The sequence below is a fragment of the Stegodyphus dumicola genome, chromosome 10 (genome assembly GCF_044657685.1).
Source record: "Stegodyphus dumicola isolate Sdum_Otavi_A_Nest chromosome 10, ASM4465768v1".
Classification (NCBI taxonomy): domain Eukaryota; kingdom Metazoa; phylum Arthropoda; class Arachnida; order Araneae; family Eresidae; genus Stegodyphus; species Stegodyphus dumicola.
Genome location: NC_140777.1, coordinates 24,913,289 through 24,933,771, shown reverse-complemented (window position 1 = coordinate 24,933,771; position 20,483 = coordinate 24,913,289). Strand labels below are relative to the sequence as shown.

At 34.2% G+C, this 20,483-nt stretch overlaps 1 protein-coding gene across 12 annotated transcripts in view; it reads right to left on the bottom strand.

Annotated features, from left to right (window-relative positions):
• The window catches only part of LOC146994926 (cullin-5-like), a 180,090-nt gene that overhangs the window by 14,851 nt on the left and 144,756 nt on the right, over positions 1-20,483 (bottom strand). For 10 of the 12 annotated variants that reach the window (XM_085824789.1, XM_085824792.1, XM_085824795.1 and 7 more), the window contains 5 exons: positions 20,238-20,345; positions 14,373-14,437; positions 14,093-14,219; positions 12,062-12,247; positions 308-401 (listed from right to left, as the gene is read on the bottom strand). In XM_085824789.1, the coding sequence (XP_085680915.1) occupies positions 308-401; positions 12,062-12,247; positions 14,093-14,219; positions 14,373-14,437; positions 20,238-20,345 (580 nt within the window). Of the gene's footprint in view, positions 1-307; positions 402-478; positions 974-12,061; positions 12,248-14,092; positions 14,220-14,372; positions 14,438-20,237; positions 20,346-20,483 lie in introns of those variants that run through there. The other 2 variants (XM_085824790.1, XM_085824791.1) reach the window with 2 other exon arrangements.

The following is a 20,483-nucleotide window of genomic DNA, read 5'->3' as shown; positions in this document are numbered from 1 at the left end:
AAGTTTTATGGCTATGGCTCAATTTCTTCTGAGTGCATTTTTTTTTTTTTTTTTTTTTTTTTTTTTTTTTTTTTTTTTTTTTTTGTGATTGACTGTATATCTCAACATTTTTGTTCTATAAAGTTAAAGATTAAACAATTCTACTTTGACAAATAAATAAAAGTTGACACAAAGTAATAAAAAATTAAGTAATTTATTTATTTACTGCTAAAAATATATTTACAACAAACTTAAATTATTAGCCAGACCCATCTACTAGAAATTAAAATACTTATTCTATGCAGTGAGTTTATCGAAGTAGACTTACTTTCTATTTCATTATTCTTGACCATTGGTAGACATTCTGCTAAAATATTTTCATTAAATGCTGTCACAAGCACACTTACACATGATTCAGTCAACTATTAATAAAGAAAATATTATTAACTAAGAGCTCAGATAAAACTTAATTATATGCAGCTTATGCACAGCTAAAAATAATTGAAGAAACTATTTAGTTTGCATATCACAGTTATTGAAACAAAACAATCAAGATATTTTTTTATTTTTTCTATTTAAAAAATTCTCTATAGAAAGATACATATGCTAACTTGAAATTTCGGGTGAAAAGATATTTATTTATAAAAATCCAAGTACATTCCTAAATAAAAACTAATTGAACAGATCTCAGTTAACATTGATGACTGTTGATCATCATTAATTAAATATTAAATATGTCACTTATCTCTTTTAACTGTGATCTTGCTTTTAAAGAATTGTCAATAAAATATTTTTAAAGTATATACAGTACAAATTCTGAGATATGGACTTAAGCAATTCTGGATTTTGGAAAGTTTCTGGATTTCAGATCATCAGTTTATACAGTCAAAAGTCTTTAATCCGGACTCGTTGGGACTTCGGCGATTCCAGATTATACAGTTTTTCCGGATTATAGATCATCAGTTTAAATCTGGTAAGATGACGTGCAGAAATTCTAAAATTAAAAATTTGAAACCGTAATTTAAGAAATGAACAATTATGATCTAAATGGTATCAAAATTTACCAAAAAAAAAAAAAAAGGTTAATATTTATTTGTTTACTTTATTAAACATTTCTTTCAATGCACGCATGCGTAAAGCATACATTACGCATAGTCGAAATTAGAAAATTGCAACCAGAAAACTATTTGATGTGTGTTCGTGATATTTATAATGAAGAGGAATTTTTTTAAATCATATCAAAGACAGAGTACATCGAGATGAAATACTACATTTAGTAATGAACTATAAGCCGAATAAAATAAAAACATCTGCCCCGAAGATAAGAATAGTGCTGACAGATCAACTTCCAGTTCATTGCGCACCGCGACGTTCTCCTCCCCCGCAGAGCAGTGTGAAATTGATAAGCAGATTTTGGAATGGTTAGAGAAACAAAGGATATGCATTTATCCATTTTTTGCAGCAATTCCACTTTTTGTTTGATGGACATCGAAACATGCTTTCACTTTGTAGATCCTTTGGCAGTATCCAGCATCGGAAGTTCTATTTGACATAATCGAAAGTTCAAGCTTACTTTTATAAAATTGCTCTAATAGTCTACAAAAAATAATAAGCTGAATCCAATTCGAAGATTAAGGAATAATGCAATCTGCAACATTAACTGAAATAGATAATTTTAGCTTAGCTTATACCATCCGTTATACATTAAACATGCATGCGTAAACATACTATGCGCATGCGTACACACATATGCACATGTATAAAGGTATTACGCAAATGCGTTAACGCATATGCGCATGTGTGAACGCATTATGCGTTGACGCATGCGCAGAAAGTTTTTAACTTTGAGGTCCGGATTATAGATCATTGCGGTTTATGGGCATCCCGATTAACGACTTTTGACTGTATCTAGTACGATGACATGTAGGCATAGTAATATTGCTGCTTTGCTCATTGTTTAGCTCAAACAGTAAAATGGCAACCCCCCAACCAACCAAGGGACAAAAGTCTGTTTGTGTCCAACATCAATACAACATCAATTATTGTCACTGGCCACGCGATGTGACTCCCTAGCTAGCAAATGTTAGATAGTAATGTGCAGAAATCTCAATTAATCACATTTATGGCACATGTGCTTTCTTTTCTTCAGCATTATAGTTTCCGTTCCTACACTTCATAAGGACTTTTTTTTAATTAATTTATTTTATTTACTTATATTTGTTAATTTATTTTGTGTTGATAGTCAGGAGATGCAATTATTAGATCATTCCCAATATCGAATTTTCGGATTTTGTACTGTACTTCAGTTTTAGTCTTTGTTTATGGAAATAACTAACTTAAAATATATATTTTATTAGAATTCATTAGAAAAAATTTGGCACTTTCTGATTATCCACATCTTTACAAAAATTTGCAAAATTATTTGTGGCTTTGAGAATGGACAAAAAATTTTTGTTTGGCATCTTTACAGATTTTAGGTACTGTATTGCTCACAAATAATAATAAAAAGGACACTTTCTAAGAAGCAAGGAATTTTACAAGGAAAAAAAAAAAAAAAAAAAAACAATCTATACAGCCAAAATTTACATCTTTAACAGCCAGTACAAGTGAAACAGTTAAATATATAGCATATAAATCCATATGCAACTACCATTTGTATGCAAATGCATTAGTTGGCTGTTGGCTGCATGTATACTTGAAAATATGGCTAAAACATGGCAATTTTATGACATGCTGATATTGGAGAGGTCCAGATAATCAGAAAATACCAAAAATTTATCCGCCTGTGATTCTGTAATAGATTTATAGTAGTTTATAAGTTTTCCTCGCCTATTTTCTAAAACTGCAGAATATGATCTTTTTCGGAATCGAAGAAACAAATTTTTAAATAAGGTAGAAATATTTGGTAAAAATTTGGTAAGAGTCCTTACCAGCCCAGCATTGTATTCACGAACATATTTACGGTCCAATTTCGATGTGCTTCTTCGGAGAACAATTTTGTCGGATTTGGTTCGGTGAAGGAAGACCGTGGTCAAGAGCATGTCCCTTGCATAACTGAACACATATTCCTCTTGCGATGTTAAATTCATCATTGTTGTCGTGGTTCGATTCTCAGCAAAGGCCTTGCATATTTTTCATCGTGCATAAACAACCTCTTTTAACCAAGACGGGGCAGCCAGCTTGGCTAAACCCCCACCCGTCTCCCTGTGGAGGCTTGATCCCAACGTTCTTGAAGGAGACCACATGAGGAACGACGAGCAGCCAGTTATTTTCAGGGGACAACATTTGCATAATGCAGTTTCAAACCCTCCAAATGAATTCTGAAGAGAATTTTTCGTGCACCCCCAATTCGACTTTTGTTCTCCCCTTCTGAGATCTCTCCAATATTCTTTAGACTTAAATCCTGTGGAACATGCATGGAGTGAGTTGTAAAAAAGAATGTGGAAATATGACAACAATAATTATTAACAAGCAAAGCAGGAAGGGTGTACTGAACCCTGGTGTTGATTAGTTGTCGCTCCCGACCTGCGATGTTTTCGGTGGGCTTCTGCAGACGGGATTTTAGTTGAAGCCTGCTGTAGTCTTTGGTTTTTTCGCTGAGTAACTGGATGAAAAAGAGATAAAAATCTTTGTAATTGTGCAGTGCCCTCGCCAGGATTCGAACACTGTTTCGTGGTGTCTGTACAAAGCCTGCGTAAGCATTTTTTTTCCCTCTCTCTCTCTCTCTTTCGCTCCCCAAGAGCAGTGTCAACACTCTACGAGGGGAATATCTGTACTTAACCCTTTCACCGTCCTCTCCTGTCAGCGAAGATTTCCCCTGAATTACGGAGAAGAAAATAGAATTCGAAAGTGTGCTTTCTTGCTTCACGAGTGTGGAAGGGGCATTTTTTGAACATTTTGTCTCTGTTCAATGAGAAGAGAGTACCAAAGGGGCTTTGTAATTCTGTCTCAGATTGCCAGTTTGATAGTCTTTGAGAGGAGCGTAAAGCATTCCTTCCCCCCTCCAGCGGAAGAATCTTTTCCCAGTGCATGGAAAAAGAAGCAAATGAGGTCTCTGAGAAAGTAGTTTTCCACTTAAAAAAAAAAAAAAAAAAAAATCAGAAAAGTGTAAACTGAATTTTACAGAGAGAACTCCGGTGCGTTTCGCATGGGCATTCTTTCTATAAATCTATACGGGTTTTTCTTACGGGTACCAGTAATTTTGAGGCTAACTGAGAAATTTTAAGTGCAGGCACGGTGGACGTCAAGCAGCCGAAATACACACTTCTGCGCCATTGCTCTGCTACGTCACAGAAAAAGGACGTGGTGGCCATTTTACTTTACAGACACCCGACAGGCTTTGAGGCGAGGAAGATAAGAAAATCGGCGTACGCTAGATTTCGCGCGCTGTTTAAATGTACCCTACCCCACTTTTCGAATTTTTGACCCCGGCACAAGCGACCGCAATGCGAGAAACATGCGAGATTCTTCTTCCATATGAATATAGAGAGAGAGAAATATGCGAACTTCTTTTTCCATTTTCTTCTCTCAGCCCCGACATAGGCCCCTCTACTCGTTTAAAGCTATGTTTTCGACACACATGATCATGTCTTCCAGTTAGACGAGAAAGTGGAAGGAAAAATCACTCCCAGGGTGAGAAAAGACTGGAACTATGCACAGCGCTTCTTCTTTCTAGGCTCTACTAAGTTGTTTCCAAGAGCGCTTCTTCTACTCATTTCCTCCCGCCTTCTTTAGCATGCCCAAATATGTATTTCCTTATCCCTTCCAGCATGCATTTTTTCCAGGAAAGGTTGCTGTAAGTGGTAATTCTTGTTTTATATTAACTTTATTTCTATTCCTCTCCCTTTGCGTATAGCCCTCGAGCATTTTTTCTTTGATCTGTAAAAGATACGAGACTTACGTGTTTCCTTTTTTTTATTGCAAAACGAACCTTACTTTAGACATACGATGAATTCTTTTGGAGGAAGAGTGCTTTTTCCATCCTTTGCAGCCAACCCAATTCTTCTTCTGGGGTTCTTTCTCCCGTCTGAATGTCACCTTTGCCCTCTGTGGAAGACTTTCTAAGGGAAACTGCATTTTATCTAAACTTTCTTAATACACTGAAGGAGGAGAAGAAAATTATTGGTCACTGTTCTTCGCAACGAATCCTTCTTTTTTATCTCCCAGGGAAGGTGCTCCATCAGTGCGCTAGGAAAGCGGGAGAAATACCTTATACTCCCCCTTTTGAACAAGCCCCCGCAAGCGTTCGGAAAAAAGAGGAGGAAAAAAACCAAAGAGTCAGAAAGGGTGCTGTAAAAGAAAGAATAAAAACGGCATGAAATTGTTGACCTCCCGCTGAAGAAAATAATATTGAACTGAGGCCATACACATAGTAGAGAAGACAGGAAGAAGTTGGTTTTTTGGACTTACTGTACAGCCTCATTAATCAAAACTTTTCTCTCTCTCTCGCACTCTCTTTCTCTCTCCTTTTTATTTCAAATATTTAAGTAAGTCTCAAATGTCATCTCTAAACTCGAAATGTTTTTCATTAGTAAGTATGCTGGGGTGAACTTAGTTACAAAAACAGGGCTCGTGTAAGACTGAGAGGTTAACGAGAGTGTTTGAGAGAGGAAGACGACGAGAAACAGAAGGGTGAAAGAACATGTCATGAAGATTACATGCTAATGCCTGTTTTAGCTGGGCTCGAACCCGACTACATCTTTTTCGGTGATGAATTCATTTTCGAGGTTTCCAATGCCAGCGTTTCGCCTTAGAAAGTCTTCCACGAAGGCATTTTGCCCCTAATAAATACTGCTACAAGACAAATATAAGACAGAGCAGACTTACAGTGAAAGCCCCCGCAAGCGGTCCGCTGCCCATCGGAAGAGGCGTTCTCGTCATGTAACATTGGGGTTCCGGGTAAACAGTCTAAACTTGAAAACAGAATCAAAATTTAAATTATATGATACTTGTATATTAACCCATTACTCTGCAATACCAAAAGCTTCAATCTATTGCATCTTTGAACAATGAAATATATTTTCAACATCAGCAGATTGACGGAACTGGTTTTCTGATTCCCATGGATACTGTTTAGCAATCACATTCCAAAATTTATTAGATTGTTATTCTCTGCGGCTTTTTTCTATCTCTGTGCGATTTCTGTTGAATAAGGCAAGTGACTTATCTCAATCCATTTCCCAGTTCTTATTCTAACACTTTGCTGGCTCTCGCTGAAATTTTATTTCCAGTATATGGCTTCTGTCATGAATAATTTCCTACACACAAATTTTTGGCAAAACAGCATACTGCTTAAATTAATAGATTATTTCTAATACATTTCTCAGCAAATCTAGTGAAGACAAGATGAAAAATGCAAAAAAATTTAAATAAGGTGAATAAGCTCTGTCCCTTAAAACATTCCACAAGAAAAGATCCATTCCCCTCAAAAATGATGCAATGAAAATAAGTACTTGCTCTAATTGATCTAAAAGTTGAGACTGCAAATTAAAAAATTGGCAATCCTTCCTCTTCTCCCCCCCCCAAAAAAAAAAAAAAAACTGAAGAGAGAAAGTAAAAGAAAAGAAAAGACAAAGGGAAAAAAAAAAAAAAAAAAAAGAAGTCATTTTTTTTAGAAGAATCTGCAGCAGCTTCATGGTTTGATGGCCATCTACGAGAACCAGAGTCAGAGATAGTATTTTTGCTGAGTTCCAGCTAATACATAAGCACCAATTTCCTTTCAATAAAATTCTTATGAAGGTGACAGTATACTGAAATTTTCTTTCTACTTTCATATTTGCATCGCGAATTGAACTAACAGAAGTTGTTAAATATTTTCCTACTCATTGTTTTTCCTACACTTTATTTTCATTACATTTTAAGTTCCAGCATTTTTTGATAGACAATCATTATATTACAGTCAAAAGTCGTTAATTCGGACACCCATAAATCAGAATGAAATATAATCCGGACCTCAAAGCTACAAACTTTCTGCGCATGCGTCTCTTTGACGCATGCGCATAGGCGTTTACGCGTTCGCGTTAAGATCTTTACGGCTGCGAATATGCGTGTGCGCATGCGCATAATACATTTACGCATGTGCATTTAATGTATAATGGACAGTATAAACTAAGCTAAAATTATCTAATTCGGTTAATGTTGCAGATTGCGTTGTTCCTTAATCTTCGAATTGGATCCGGCTTATTATTTTTTGCAGACTGTTACAGCAATTTTATAAAAGTAAGCTTGAACTTTCAATTATGTCAAATAGAATTTCCGATATATATTTACTAATATGTAAAGGATCTACAAAGCAAAAGTATGTTTCGAAATCCGAAATATGTTTATCAATTTCATGGCCGGAGGGGGGGACGCCGCTGCGCGCAATGAATTGGAAATTGATCTGTCAGCACTATCCTTATCTTCAGGGCAGATGTTTTTATTTTATTTGGCTTATAATTCCTTACTAAACGTAGTATTTCATCTCGGTGTACTCCGTCTTTGATATGATTTAAATCAAATTCCTCGTTATTATAAATATCATGAATACACATCAAGTAGTTTTCTGGTTGCAATTTTCTAATTTCAACTATGCGCGTGTTGAAAGAAATGTTTAATAAAGTAAACAAATAAATATTAAGCTTTTTCTTTTTGTAAATTTTGATACCCTTTAGATCATAATTGTTCTTTATTTCATAAATTACGGTTTCATATTTTTAATTTTGTAATTTCTGCATGCCATCTTACCAGATTTAAACTGATCCGGAAAAATCGATAATCCGGAATCACCGAAGTAATGACGAGTCCGGATTAATGACTTTTGACTGTATTTGTCTTAAACTCAGTTTCAAAATAAGCACTCGTGAATTTAAGCTGCAATGAAGAAACTACACTAAAATTTCTACAAAAATACAGTATTTTGGTGCAAAACCACTAAATTTTTGCTTTAAATCTGTTCTTAAAGCAATCACCACAAAATTTTTCACAGAACAAAAGAAATGAAAATTTGTTGTGTAAATAAGTTTCCCGATTTATTTTTTTTAGGAGATAAATACCTAATTAGAACATAAAAGATGTGTGTACATAACTTTTTGAAATTTTAGATCAGCATTATTCTCTGTCTGTCAAAAATCATCAAATTGTGCGAAGAAGGCTACAAAAAATACCGCTTTTCCGCTTAAGAAGAAGAAATTATAGAAAGAGGAATTTGAAAAATCTTTTAGAATCATTTTTTATAAAATCTTTTTAGAATTTCTTGTTTTCAGTTGAAAACCTTCTACAGAAAACTATGAAATATACAGGGTACACTTAAGCCCGATACCACCCGTTTAACTGCCGAACGGCTGCAGATATATTCATAAAATTGTGTCTAGGCTATGTGCTACTTGATGAGACAGCTTACACCTGGTGCCTACTTGATGAGCTAGCTTACAGAGCCACCTGGTGAACAATGGCAGAGTTAGCCTCTCTATCTTAAAAGCAATATGAAATGGGGAGAAAAAGTGAATTACAAAACTGTAGAGCATTGTCGATACGAATATACACCTTATGAATATGAATGCTAAAGACAGAACACTGAAAACGCACATTTGTTTCTTCGCTATTTCCAAAACTGTGACGTCACAAAACTTGAACAAAAGGAGAAAAGATTATTTTTCGGATGAAAAACATGGCCATATCGTGGCACAGCGATGTCGCATGTAATTCACAGTCGAGTGGAGTCTGGTTCAAAACCCATGGGGTGCATCCTTATACTGATTGTCTTTACAAACAGAGATGATAACATACAGATCACGCACAATCGTGTCGCAAAACACATCAATTCAATGCAACTTGAGCTTGGTATGTGAATTTGTGCATTGCAAATAGTGTACGAAACGCCACGCCGTTTCACCTGAGCTATAAAAGAGATATGTCCTCATGCTTGTATGTTGAAGTTCATTATCATGGAGCAATTTTCAAAAAATGATTATTGAGAATCTACTTACATGAATGTGAGCACAAGGAATGATCAGCAATGCAGTTGCATCGGCAATGTTTTCTTGCAGGCCTGCATTCTTCATAAAAAACTATCCTACAGGTTGTGAAACGTTTAAAGGAGATAGGCTGCATGACTAGCTGACTTCGAACTGGCAGACCAGCAAAGGTAGGGCGGGAAGTGCAACTGGAAGATGTCTTATCATACGGCCTCACATATCCAAACAGTAGCACAAGCGAGATAAGTGAAAACTGTGGTCTTTCAAAAAGTTACTTTGGGAAAATCCTAAATGAATCAGGTGCTCATCCATACTGACCAACACCTATTCAGGCATTACTGGGGAATGCCTAGAGATGTTTCACATAATGCAACTTCGTCATGAACCTGATAAATGTCCAGCCAAAATTCTTGGCAGGTTTAGTGTGGACGGATGAGGCATGCTTTTCGCGAAATGAAATATACAATAGGCAGAACACCCATTACTGGGCACTGGAAAAATCCATCATGTTCTGTCAACGTTTGACATCAAATACAGTTTTCAATTAATGTTTGGTGGGGACTTAGAACAGGCTAATTGGCTCAATATTTTACCATGATATGCTAATGGCCTCACAATAGTGAGAACTTCTGTAAGACATACCAGATTTTGCTGAGAACCTGCCGTTGCTTCAACTCCCGAATGGTTGGTTCACCCATGACGTTGAAAGTGAACCAGTACCTGATGGAGGAATCTGGAGAAAAAATAATCGGGTACAGGGGTTTCGAACAGTGCCCCCCCCCCCACGTTCACCTCAGACTCCAATGGAGTTTTTCCCGTGTGGATACCTCAAACAACAGGTGTGTGTGACCCTTCCACAAGCACTGCAACGACATATTACAGATGCTTGTGCAAAAGTGTCACCCGCTATGCTACAACATGCAACATGAAGTTCTAACAAGGTCCAGATGTGCATTTTAGGTGAAGTTTAAAACATCAAAAACAAAGATAGCTGGTGATAACTAGTTGTCTTTTTCTTTCTAAGATTGTTTCATGACGTCACAGTTTCGAAAACTGTGAATAAACAAATGCACATTTAAAACATTCTGTTCTTAATATTCATGTCCACGAGGTGTCTTTTTGTACTAAATCGATGATGCTCTAGAACTTTGTAATTCACTTTTTCTTCCTATCTCATACCGTTTTTGAGATAGATACGCTGTTTTCCACCAGGTGGTGCTGAAAATTATCTCACGTAATAGTGCATAGCCACTTTACTATACCTGGACACCACTGACTATAGCCGTAGCCGTTCAGAAGTTAAACGGGTGGTAGTGCACTTTAGTGGACACCCTGTATATTTTAATATTCCAAAATTCCAACTTTTATTTTTAAACCTGAAAATATTACTTTAAATGAATAACCTCAATAATTATCATTCTAAACATTTAAAGGTACTTCCTGATTACCCAAAACCCTACCGAAAATTCTCAAACTCATCGGTGACTAGATAGCAATAATGCATTAGTGAATTTGGAGAGAAATCTTTGTTTGGGTATCCTTATGTGGAGCACAAATGCTTCTCCACATTCTTGTTTTACATAGAAAAATTAATTTCTCAGAGGAAATTACACCAACTGATATTTGTGTTTGGAATACTATCAGTTTTCTTTATAGAATATCTTTGTTGTACATTCCACTGTCCAACAATACATAGAGCAAGTAATTATCGTAAATTAGATATAGGAATATTCAAACAAATTCTAACACTTTTCTATCAATTTTTCACTTCATATGTCTATAAAATTTGGTTACTTAAAAAGTACAACTTCAAAAAATATGAATTTTTGCATTCTCGGTTATTGGCCACACTACCATATTTCTGAAGAACTGCAATACTTTCTTTTTCATCAGCCCTAAAACATCTTATTTTCTTAATTTTTCAATGATGTAAGTACAATATTTAGCTTATGGAAACAGACGAAAATAATTACACAAACTTAGCTAATAAAAGCTGTTTAAATGTTATGTTTCAAAAGCACATTCAAAAAGCTGTGCCACTGAGGGATAAAAGATTTATACTAGCCCTTTATTCAAAATTATAATACCGTTGCATTTTTCTCTTCACGTATCTTTATATGGATTTGAGTGAATAAGATCACAGCACTTGATGAAAAATAGAAACACAATTTATTGGCCAGTATTATTCAAGACAGCTTCAAAATAATGCTTTTTACAGTCATCGAAGATCTACTACAAACATGCTGGAAGAATCAGCGACACAGCCTTCAGGTTATCTGGCTATAACAGTGGAGACAGCTTCACAGTAAAACACCAGAGTACAGCTCCTGATTCTGCTCGGTCGTTCTCGGTAGTCTACATACTCTCGAGACTCTCCACACTACAACTCGCGATGCACTCGACAATACACAAAAGCACACCTCCCGACTCCTTGGTTCAGTGATTGCCGGAGCTCAACACACTCAAAGATCAAATTTGGCGATGTTCTAACTCAGAATTCCCAAAGAGGCTCTCTCGATGCACTCGACAACCAACTCAGCACTAGATTTGGAGACACTCGCTCAATGAATTGACTAGAACTCTGTGCGAACTGACTCTCCACATACCAGCAGAGTTTATATAGCTTTTGGCTTGTGTTCGAGAACATTCTGGGCTAAACCAGTAAGAATTCGTTTCAGAAGGTTCTCCATCTGTCTATGGCATATAGTCAATTTTGTCGCCAAATGTGGAAATCCTGTCTTCCCTTGCCTTTTTTTGGCAACCCTAAGACTACTTTGCAGAGCAGCTATCTTACTGAGGCTGGGCATTTCGTACCAATACATTGTAAAAAGTTTGAATAATTTTACATTCAAAGAAATACTCACATTTTATTGCACTTTTAACATTTCAAAAAGAAATAAAAAGATATTCCTTTGCCATCTTCTTAAGATACACTTATTAGTTTATCCAACTAGCAGATTTTCCCATTGCAAAAGAACAGGAAATTTGCTGCTTTTTGCAAATTCATATCAAAATTGCACCATTTAAAAAGATAAAATGAAGTAAAGATATTAATATTAATATTAATATATATATATACAATAATATATATTAAAATTAAGCCAGAAAACATTAAAGAAACTACTTACCGACTGTACAGAATGAGATTCAAGGTACTTAGCAGCCCGCTGCTCTTCCTCTGTCAACTTCTGCTCAGCATATTGCATATAGTTTTGAACACCATTTGCTTCTAAATACTGTGGAGCTTTAACCCTATAGAAAGCTTCTGTTGCATCAATGTACGCCTTTTCAAAATGATCTGAATACATCTGCAACTATGTACAAGAATAAGCACATGCTGTTAGTTCTAAATTGAAACTAAAATATTAAACATAAAATTTATTGATTTTATCTTCAAATACTAGATATAGTTATTTACATCTTCAGTACCTTCAAATAAGAAAAATCAAGGATAGGGAAATTTCACCTTCCTTAGCATGTGATTTCATGGTTGAATCCTGGCGACGGAATTGTTCTAATAAATACATAAATGCTCTACAAGTGGCACTTGTATTAAAATATAGTGAATGATAATTCATTACCACTTGGATTTTACATTTGAGTTTCCAACTTTTAAGTTGCCCTTTAGTGAGGGTAAAATGTAAAGGACTTTTCCCTTTCCTTACCATGTACCTTCATGGTTTAATGGGAAGCATGTCTGGCTGGAAGTAACTGGAAGGTTCAAAGTTTGAATTCCAGCAACAGCATTGCTCATTTTTCTTGTTTCTTGCTTAGATAAATATCTAATAGCTCTGCAAGATACCAATCAATTTCGAGGTGCAAGCAACAATAAAATAATTTAGGCTATAACTACAAGCAAGTGCGTGGTGGAACACCAGCATAAGTGGATGGAACAACAGAATATTACCACCAGGTTGTACAGGTATTTCCACTACATTAACTCTGTTTATGTAGATTTCTGCAGTTCTGCTCTAATTTTGAGGGAGGTCACCCTGGAAGATGGCCCGAGGGTCTGCCACCTCCTTTCCACAGCACTGACCACTCGAGAGAAGAGGCTATAACTACAATAGCAATTTTATCCTGGAGGAAGAAGACAAACTTTGTGGCGCAAGCAAAGAATAAGACGTGAAAGTTCACAAAATCCCTATATTAGCAGATTTACAGAAAATTTCATGATGGAAGATAATAATGTTTGGGGAAGGGAGAGAATCTGCTAGAATTGCAGCAGCAACGTTGTAACTAGTACATGACAAAATAAGCATTATTAGATTAAATTTACATTTATAAACCAATCAAATTCTATGAACACATTCAATAAGTTTATTTTTGATCAAGATTATGATCTGACTAGATTGTGTTTTTTAATATTATATCAGATATATGCAGTTTTTTTTTTTCCCACTTAAGTAGAACACTTTAAAAAAGAAAAGAAAAAGCATCATTTGGCATCAAAATTGTTTATTGGCACTGATAGCAACAGAAGGCAACTTTATGTAACTTCAGCTGGTTAATTCAAAGTTTAATCTTGGAGTTTGGATCTTGGAGTCAGATTAGTTTGCAGTACATTTTTTGGATATTTTAAAAGAAAATGGCATAAAAATATAATGACATATTTAAATATTATGTAGTAATTATAACAAAATTTAAAAAATCATATATAAAATCTAAAATTTATGGATTTATTTGCATTTACAGAAAAATTTGATAGTTGTGAAGCCTCAGAAAATTCCTTAATGCTTGGATTTTTGATTATTTTGCACTGCATTTTTGCAAAATTCTAATGGAAAATTACACATAAAAAAAAAAAGAAGAAGAAGAAGAAAAAGAAGGAAATATTTTGAAATTTGCCAAAAAAAACTGACAGTTTTAAAATTTTAAAAATTCCTTAAAATTCGTGAAAATTTGTGTCATGATTAAGTTAATACCCTCATTAAAACCACAGCAAACGCAACTTTTTTCTCAACACTACTGTATGTAAGATAGTATAAATTGTCTTTACTGATACATAATTTCTTATAATCATGTCTATTACAACTATTACTTAATCTTACTACATGTGAATTTGCAAACTGACATCATACAAACTTCTTTTCAATCATTTTTAATAGTAAATGTCTATTCTATGTTTGAAATAGCAAGAAGAAAATACAAATACATACTACTTTCATTTGTTCCATTTCTTTTGATGTCAGTCTTCTCCTTGTACGTGCTTTCCTAAGCACAATCTCACAGTAATTCGAAAAATATTCAGGATAATGAGACTGTGAACGTGTTTTGCTGCCAGCCCTATACACAAGAAAACATTAATACTCAAAATCAGATCTGTAAGAATTTTTCAAAAATTACTAAAATTGCTTTAAAAGTTGCACTTTGATAGTTTATGTTACAGAGTAAAATAACCAATTTAAGAAATTTACATGAAAACAGAAATAATCTTACCCATTTTGTTTTGCAGTTATTCCTAAACTGAAAATGGATGAATCATTGATAACTTGCTTAAAGGCCTGTGAAGGAAAAATTAAAAATATTAAACAAACAGGGGAGCATTATAATTCAAAATCTGCCTGTTAATATCAAAAAGTAATAAATCTTTCTACTACAGCAAATAGAATAATGGAATTCAATAAGTATCTAATGCAATAATAAAAACCACAATTAAATGCATCACACAGTCCAGTAAATCAAGTCAGAAAGCTTAGAACTTTCTGACTAGGTTTATAAAGTGAGGCATACAAATTTTAAATTAAAAAGAAAAAGATTATGACACAATATTTATATAAACACATAAGAATAATAGTAAATTATCAAATTCAATTAAGTTTGCTCTAAAAAGATTGTTTTCTTCTTCCACTATAGAACAGAATTCTATTGTAACATGTGAAAGTTCTGAGTTTATATTCTTTTGCTATTTTATTCACTTTAGCTAATATCAAAAACCAATTTTGAATTTGATTTGAAAATCAAAGTTATTAACATTTCTAATAAAGTCAAACTCAAAATTTAAACACACAATTCCCCCCCCCTTTCAGAGTAAAGTTTTATAGATAATTCCACAGTTAAAGGTGAGTATCTTTTATCTAAGCATTAATTCCTTTCTGTCATGTAATTCAATTAACTTGATTGAATGAGTTTAGATTCTTACTTAAATTCAGTTGTCTTATTAAATTAGTTTTGTTTGCCACTGAATTTCATATGCATATATACACATGGCTTTAAATATTTGTTAAGCTAGAAGAATTTTGTTTTTAAATAAATAAATGATTTAAAAAAAAAAAGCAAAGTCAATCTTTCAGTTTTATAAACTGTATATGTACTTGTTATATGCCTTAAAATGAAAAATAATTTTTGCAAACAAAGTTATATAATAATTTTAATCTTCAAAATATGGGGAAGGGGGAAAAAATTTTTTCCATGCTCTCAAAAAATTCAATTTTCTAGACATTGTTGCTTATTAATATCAGACAGATGAAAAATTACCTTAGCTATCAGTTATCAAGCTCAAGATGTTTGCCTAAAACATCATAATAGAAGTACCTAGATATGAGACAGATGGGAAATTTCTCATCTGCCACTTAAATTGAATGTACCTTGAGCATCTCATCACTACTTCAAAGAAAATAAAATTTAAGTGATTTTTATGAATTCTGTTGACTGTTTCTTAAGAACGAAGAATAGTTTCTTATCTTTCATTTTCCGTAGATTTTAGGTAAAGTTCTGTCCAGTTAAAGACTGCTATGAATCATAACTGTCAATGACAGCCATTGAGATTTAGAAATAGTTGCATGTACACTTTGCTATCTTTCCATAAAATTCTGACTTTTGGATTTCAGCAATTTTAATTCTGCTTGCAATAATTTATGTTAAATAAGTATTACTGCTACTAATCAGAATTTTTAACATGACAAATTTTTTTAATAATTTCAACTAATTTAAGCATAGCACCAGAAACTAATACAGTACAAAGTCTGAAATCCTGACGTCCATTATCCGGAATGATCTAAAATCCAGACCTCAAAAGCCACAAAAACTTTTTTGGGGGGGTATATTTTTTTTTACACATGTGCATTTGATTTTTCCTTCCATAATAAAACACGTGGAGATTTTCATTTAAAAATTTCGATTCTTAAATTCATTTAGGCACTAAATAAAATAACTTGTTATGGAAAAACAATCATGTAAGCATAAATTTGTGAGATTAATAATTTGGATCTGTAGCTGTCTGCTTGGCATACATCTCAAACCGAAACACTCACCTATTTTATATCCATGATGTCGACCTGGCAAGTCATTATTTATTATATTTTGCTTTCTTCACTGCATGTTTATCAATACATGACAGCTTCAGTAATAACTTATGCAATAATATTTAAACTTTTTTTTATATTAGTAATTGAATAACAAGAGTATGGCAACCTTTTACGCTTAGCAATGATTATAGATTTTTAAATGCTTTAATAAATGTTGACAAGGCAAATTCAACAAAAATTTCTTTTCATATTCTAAAAATAGATTTTGTTAATGAAACTCATAGGCCAAAAGATTACATTTAGTGCTATTTTAATTAAGAATAACTGATATGTTATTCACCATAAACCCAGAAGCGGCGGCAGAATTTAGGGAAGACGAAATTTTTAGAATTTGAGGAAGCACCGAGCAGGAAAATTAAGGGATGAGAAGTTTTTTATGATTTAGAATGGATGCAAAGTTAAAGTGCGGTGAAAATTTAGAACTTGGGAAGGCACTTTGTAGCAGAATTTAAGACCCGTAGAGACTGCATTATGTGATTTTAGCGGCGGCCCTAGATAAAGCATTAAGCTACGAACTTTAAAGACATTCAGGTACAGTAGACTCCTGATTATCCGCGCCTACCGCACATTTTTTTTTTTTTAAAAAAACAAGCGTAAAGCAAACAAAATAAAAATTTTCACAAAACTGAGCGAAACGGTAAATTTGCTAACATCGTGCTTATTTATTGCAAAAATATCCCAGGCCTTCTCGGAACCTTACCCTCGGCCCCTATGATGAGTAAGTGATTACTCACGCTTGCAGTGCCCGCTCCACCGCCCTTTCTCGTCTTAATCTTACTGACACGTTCACTTCCTTTCACTCGCCATTGTTAGTTTAAGCCTAATAGTGTTTGTGAACCGGTCCGAGTTAAATTTCTTATCTTTTTATTGTATTCAGTGCTTGTGCTTTTTGGTTTTGTGTTTTTGTTACTCATTTAAAATGTCAGGAAAATGAAAGAAGGTTGTGTTGACGATAGCGCCAAAACTAGAATTAATTTCCAAAGTAGCAAACAGCGCTACAAGGTAGCATATGGAATTGGATTACAGAATCGCGGAAACAACAGTGCGTGACATTCTAAAGCAAAAAGACAAACTGGTGAACTTTGCATCAATGTCGGATAGTGCTTCCGCAAAGAAAACGCGAAAAAGTGTGAAAGGTTCTACCTTTGATGAGCTAGACACGGCATTGACAGAGTGGTTAGCTGAAGTACGAAAACAGGGTACTCCTGTAAATGGTCCTATCATTGCGGCGAAGGCAAAAACCTTTTTTGAGTTGTTAGGCCTGAAAGGAAATTTTGATGCATCTTTTGGCTAGTTGACTCGTTTTAAGCAGCGACATGGAATTCGAGAAATTGGACTTCATTGGGAGAAACTTAGTGGTGACCAACAAGCAGCCGACGATTTCCACAATGAATTTGAAGAATTTGTATTAAAAAAAAGAGCTATCTTTTGATCAAATTTAAAATGCCAACGAATCGGGACTTTTGTCGACAAATCGGGAATCGCACTTTAGCATTTGAAAATGAAAGTAAAGCGGCGGGTTATAAAAGCAGCAAAGCATAGGATCACTATCATGTCTTGCAGTAAGGCTACCGGTGGACATAAACTTAAGACTTGTTGTCATTGGAAAGTTTAAAAAAAAAAAAAAAAAAAAAAAAAAAGAGATCTTTCAAAGGCACAAGGATAGAAAATTTACCCGTTGTTTACTTTAACCAAAAAAAGGAATGGATGGACCGAAACATTTTTCAAGAATGGTTCGAAAACATCTTTTTTCTTCAAGTGCAAAACATCTTAAATCGAAAAGCCTGCCTGAAAAAGCTGTGCTATTGATCGACAACACACCTTCTCAGTCAGCAACAAGCATGTTAAGTCTTCTGATGGACAAATTTTTGCAAAGTTTCTCCCCCCCCAAACATTACTGAGCTAACCCAACCCATGGAACAAGTAGTCATTGCAACAATGAAGAGAACATACAGAACCAAGCTGCTAATGACCAAAATTGAAGAAGGTTATCTGAAAGAGTTTTGGAAACACTACACAATCTTCGACAGCATCTACGATATTGCATCTGCATACAACTCAGTGAAACCGTCAACCCTCATAACATTATGGAGAAAACTCATGCCTAATGTTGAAGCCAACAACAACCTAACCCCTTTGAGTTGTAAAGAAGAGAAGGAAGCTATAGAGACGCCCACAGCAACTTTTGCCGATATGGTGAAAACAGTTCCGAGTGGTGAGAACGTTGATGCTGAAAGCATTAACGAGTGGTTGGAGTGTGACGTCAACGAACCTGACTTTGAACGCTTGACAGATGACGAAATTGTGAAGAAAGCAAGGGGAGAGACCGAGAATGAAGGACAGTGAAGTGAAGACGAAGAAGATACTGTGCATATGCAGAAGACTCATGAAGTGGCTTTGCACAAGTCTACAGATTACTGAGCTATTTGGAAGAACAAGACGACACGGAGTTGGCCGAGAAACTTATGCTACGAAAAATGCAATCTCGGATCAAGAGAAAATGCTTCCAAAGCACAAAGCAAACACAAATGACTGATTGTTTCAAAAAGGTTAGTTTTACAGTTATGCTTTTGTAATTACATAATACATTACAGTATTAAAACAGAACATATGTATTAATTTTTCTGTGTATCCTTGACGCCTCTCGTAAGTATACAAAACACTTTTCTATTTTCATTAACAAAATGCATTTTAGGATAGTTTTGAGTGATATACTAAAATATTAAGCGTTAGTTAAACATTTCCCGCTGTTTATTTTACATTTTATTGTATATAAAACGATTTTTCAAAGTTGGAATGACTGTTTTTTCTTTTGCTATATCCGTTTTTAGCTTTTTTTCGGATTATCTGCGATTTTTGTTATCCGCGGCGGCCGCACCACCCAATTCCGCGGATAATCGGGAGTGTACTGTACAGCAAACCAAAGGTGAAATTTTCCAATTAACGGATTTTGTCAAGAAACGTGGAGAAGCGGTAAATGAAGATGATATAAAAGAAGTTTTTCATTGCAACGACAATGCCCCAATTATCAATCAATTAATGGACAGCGAAATCTGTAGTATGGTTCAAGATCCAGAAAATACCGCTTCCGATAGTGAAGAAAGTGACAGAGCGGTTATTGAAAATGAAAAAATTTCGATTTATAAGTTAGTTGGTATTCTCCACACAGCAATTACAGGACTTGAACAGTGGAACTTTGTAACTGAACAAGAAATTATGTCTGTTTATAGAATTAAAAAGAAAGTATGAGCACAAAAAAATAAAGCAACTTAAACAACTTACATTGAAAGAAAGGTTTAATAAAAAAAAAAACAAATAAATAGTAAGCTGCTTTTTTTTTTAAAATTAATAAATTTTGATACTTTTTAGATCATAATTTCTCTTTATTTCATAAACTCAAATTTCATATTTTTAATTGTATAATTTCTACATGCCATCTTACTAAATTTTAACTGATGATCTAATCCAGAAAAGTCCCAAATCCGGAACCGCTGAAGTCCTGACGAGTCCAGATTTCAGACTTTGTACTGTATAACTGCATTTAAATCAGGCAAGTGGACAAATGACTGTGGGAACTGCAACTGTAACTAAGATTATATAAAAGTGCCGTCTAGAATAGGGTGTGATCAGACGAAAAGTGAACAATCATGAGGATGGACGTGTACAAAATGTTTTACAACTATTCTTTTACTTTTATTTTCATTCTTATGTAAATAAATTCTAGTTTTAACTTCATGAATTGTAGTCATGTTTATCATCAAGTCTTCCCTACATAACAGATAATGTAACTGAGTGCAATTTTTTGGTCCATTTCTAATCTTCCGTGCCTTTTCAAACATAAACTTCACCACTATAGTCATAATTTTATCTCATTTTGTGCTTTTAGAGAGATCTGAACTAAAACAAAAAAGACAAAGAAACAAAAAAATTTATATACCTAATCATAACTATATACCATATGGTAAATTTTTTAATTATAACATAATATGTGTAATACCTTATCTCTTGATGCTGTGAACCTAGAGTCATCATTAAATGCTTCTTTGACTAGTTTACTAAATCTTATAAATAATTCTATTGCCTGGGCAACATATTTTTCACAGTCCTAGAAAAGACAGTAAACATAAAAACAAATCAATAAATGATAAAATAAAAAGCATTTGTTATATTAAAAGAAAAAGATGAATTTTGTTTAATGACTCAATTTTATGTACTCGCAGATATAATAACACAATTGCAAAAA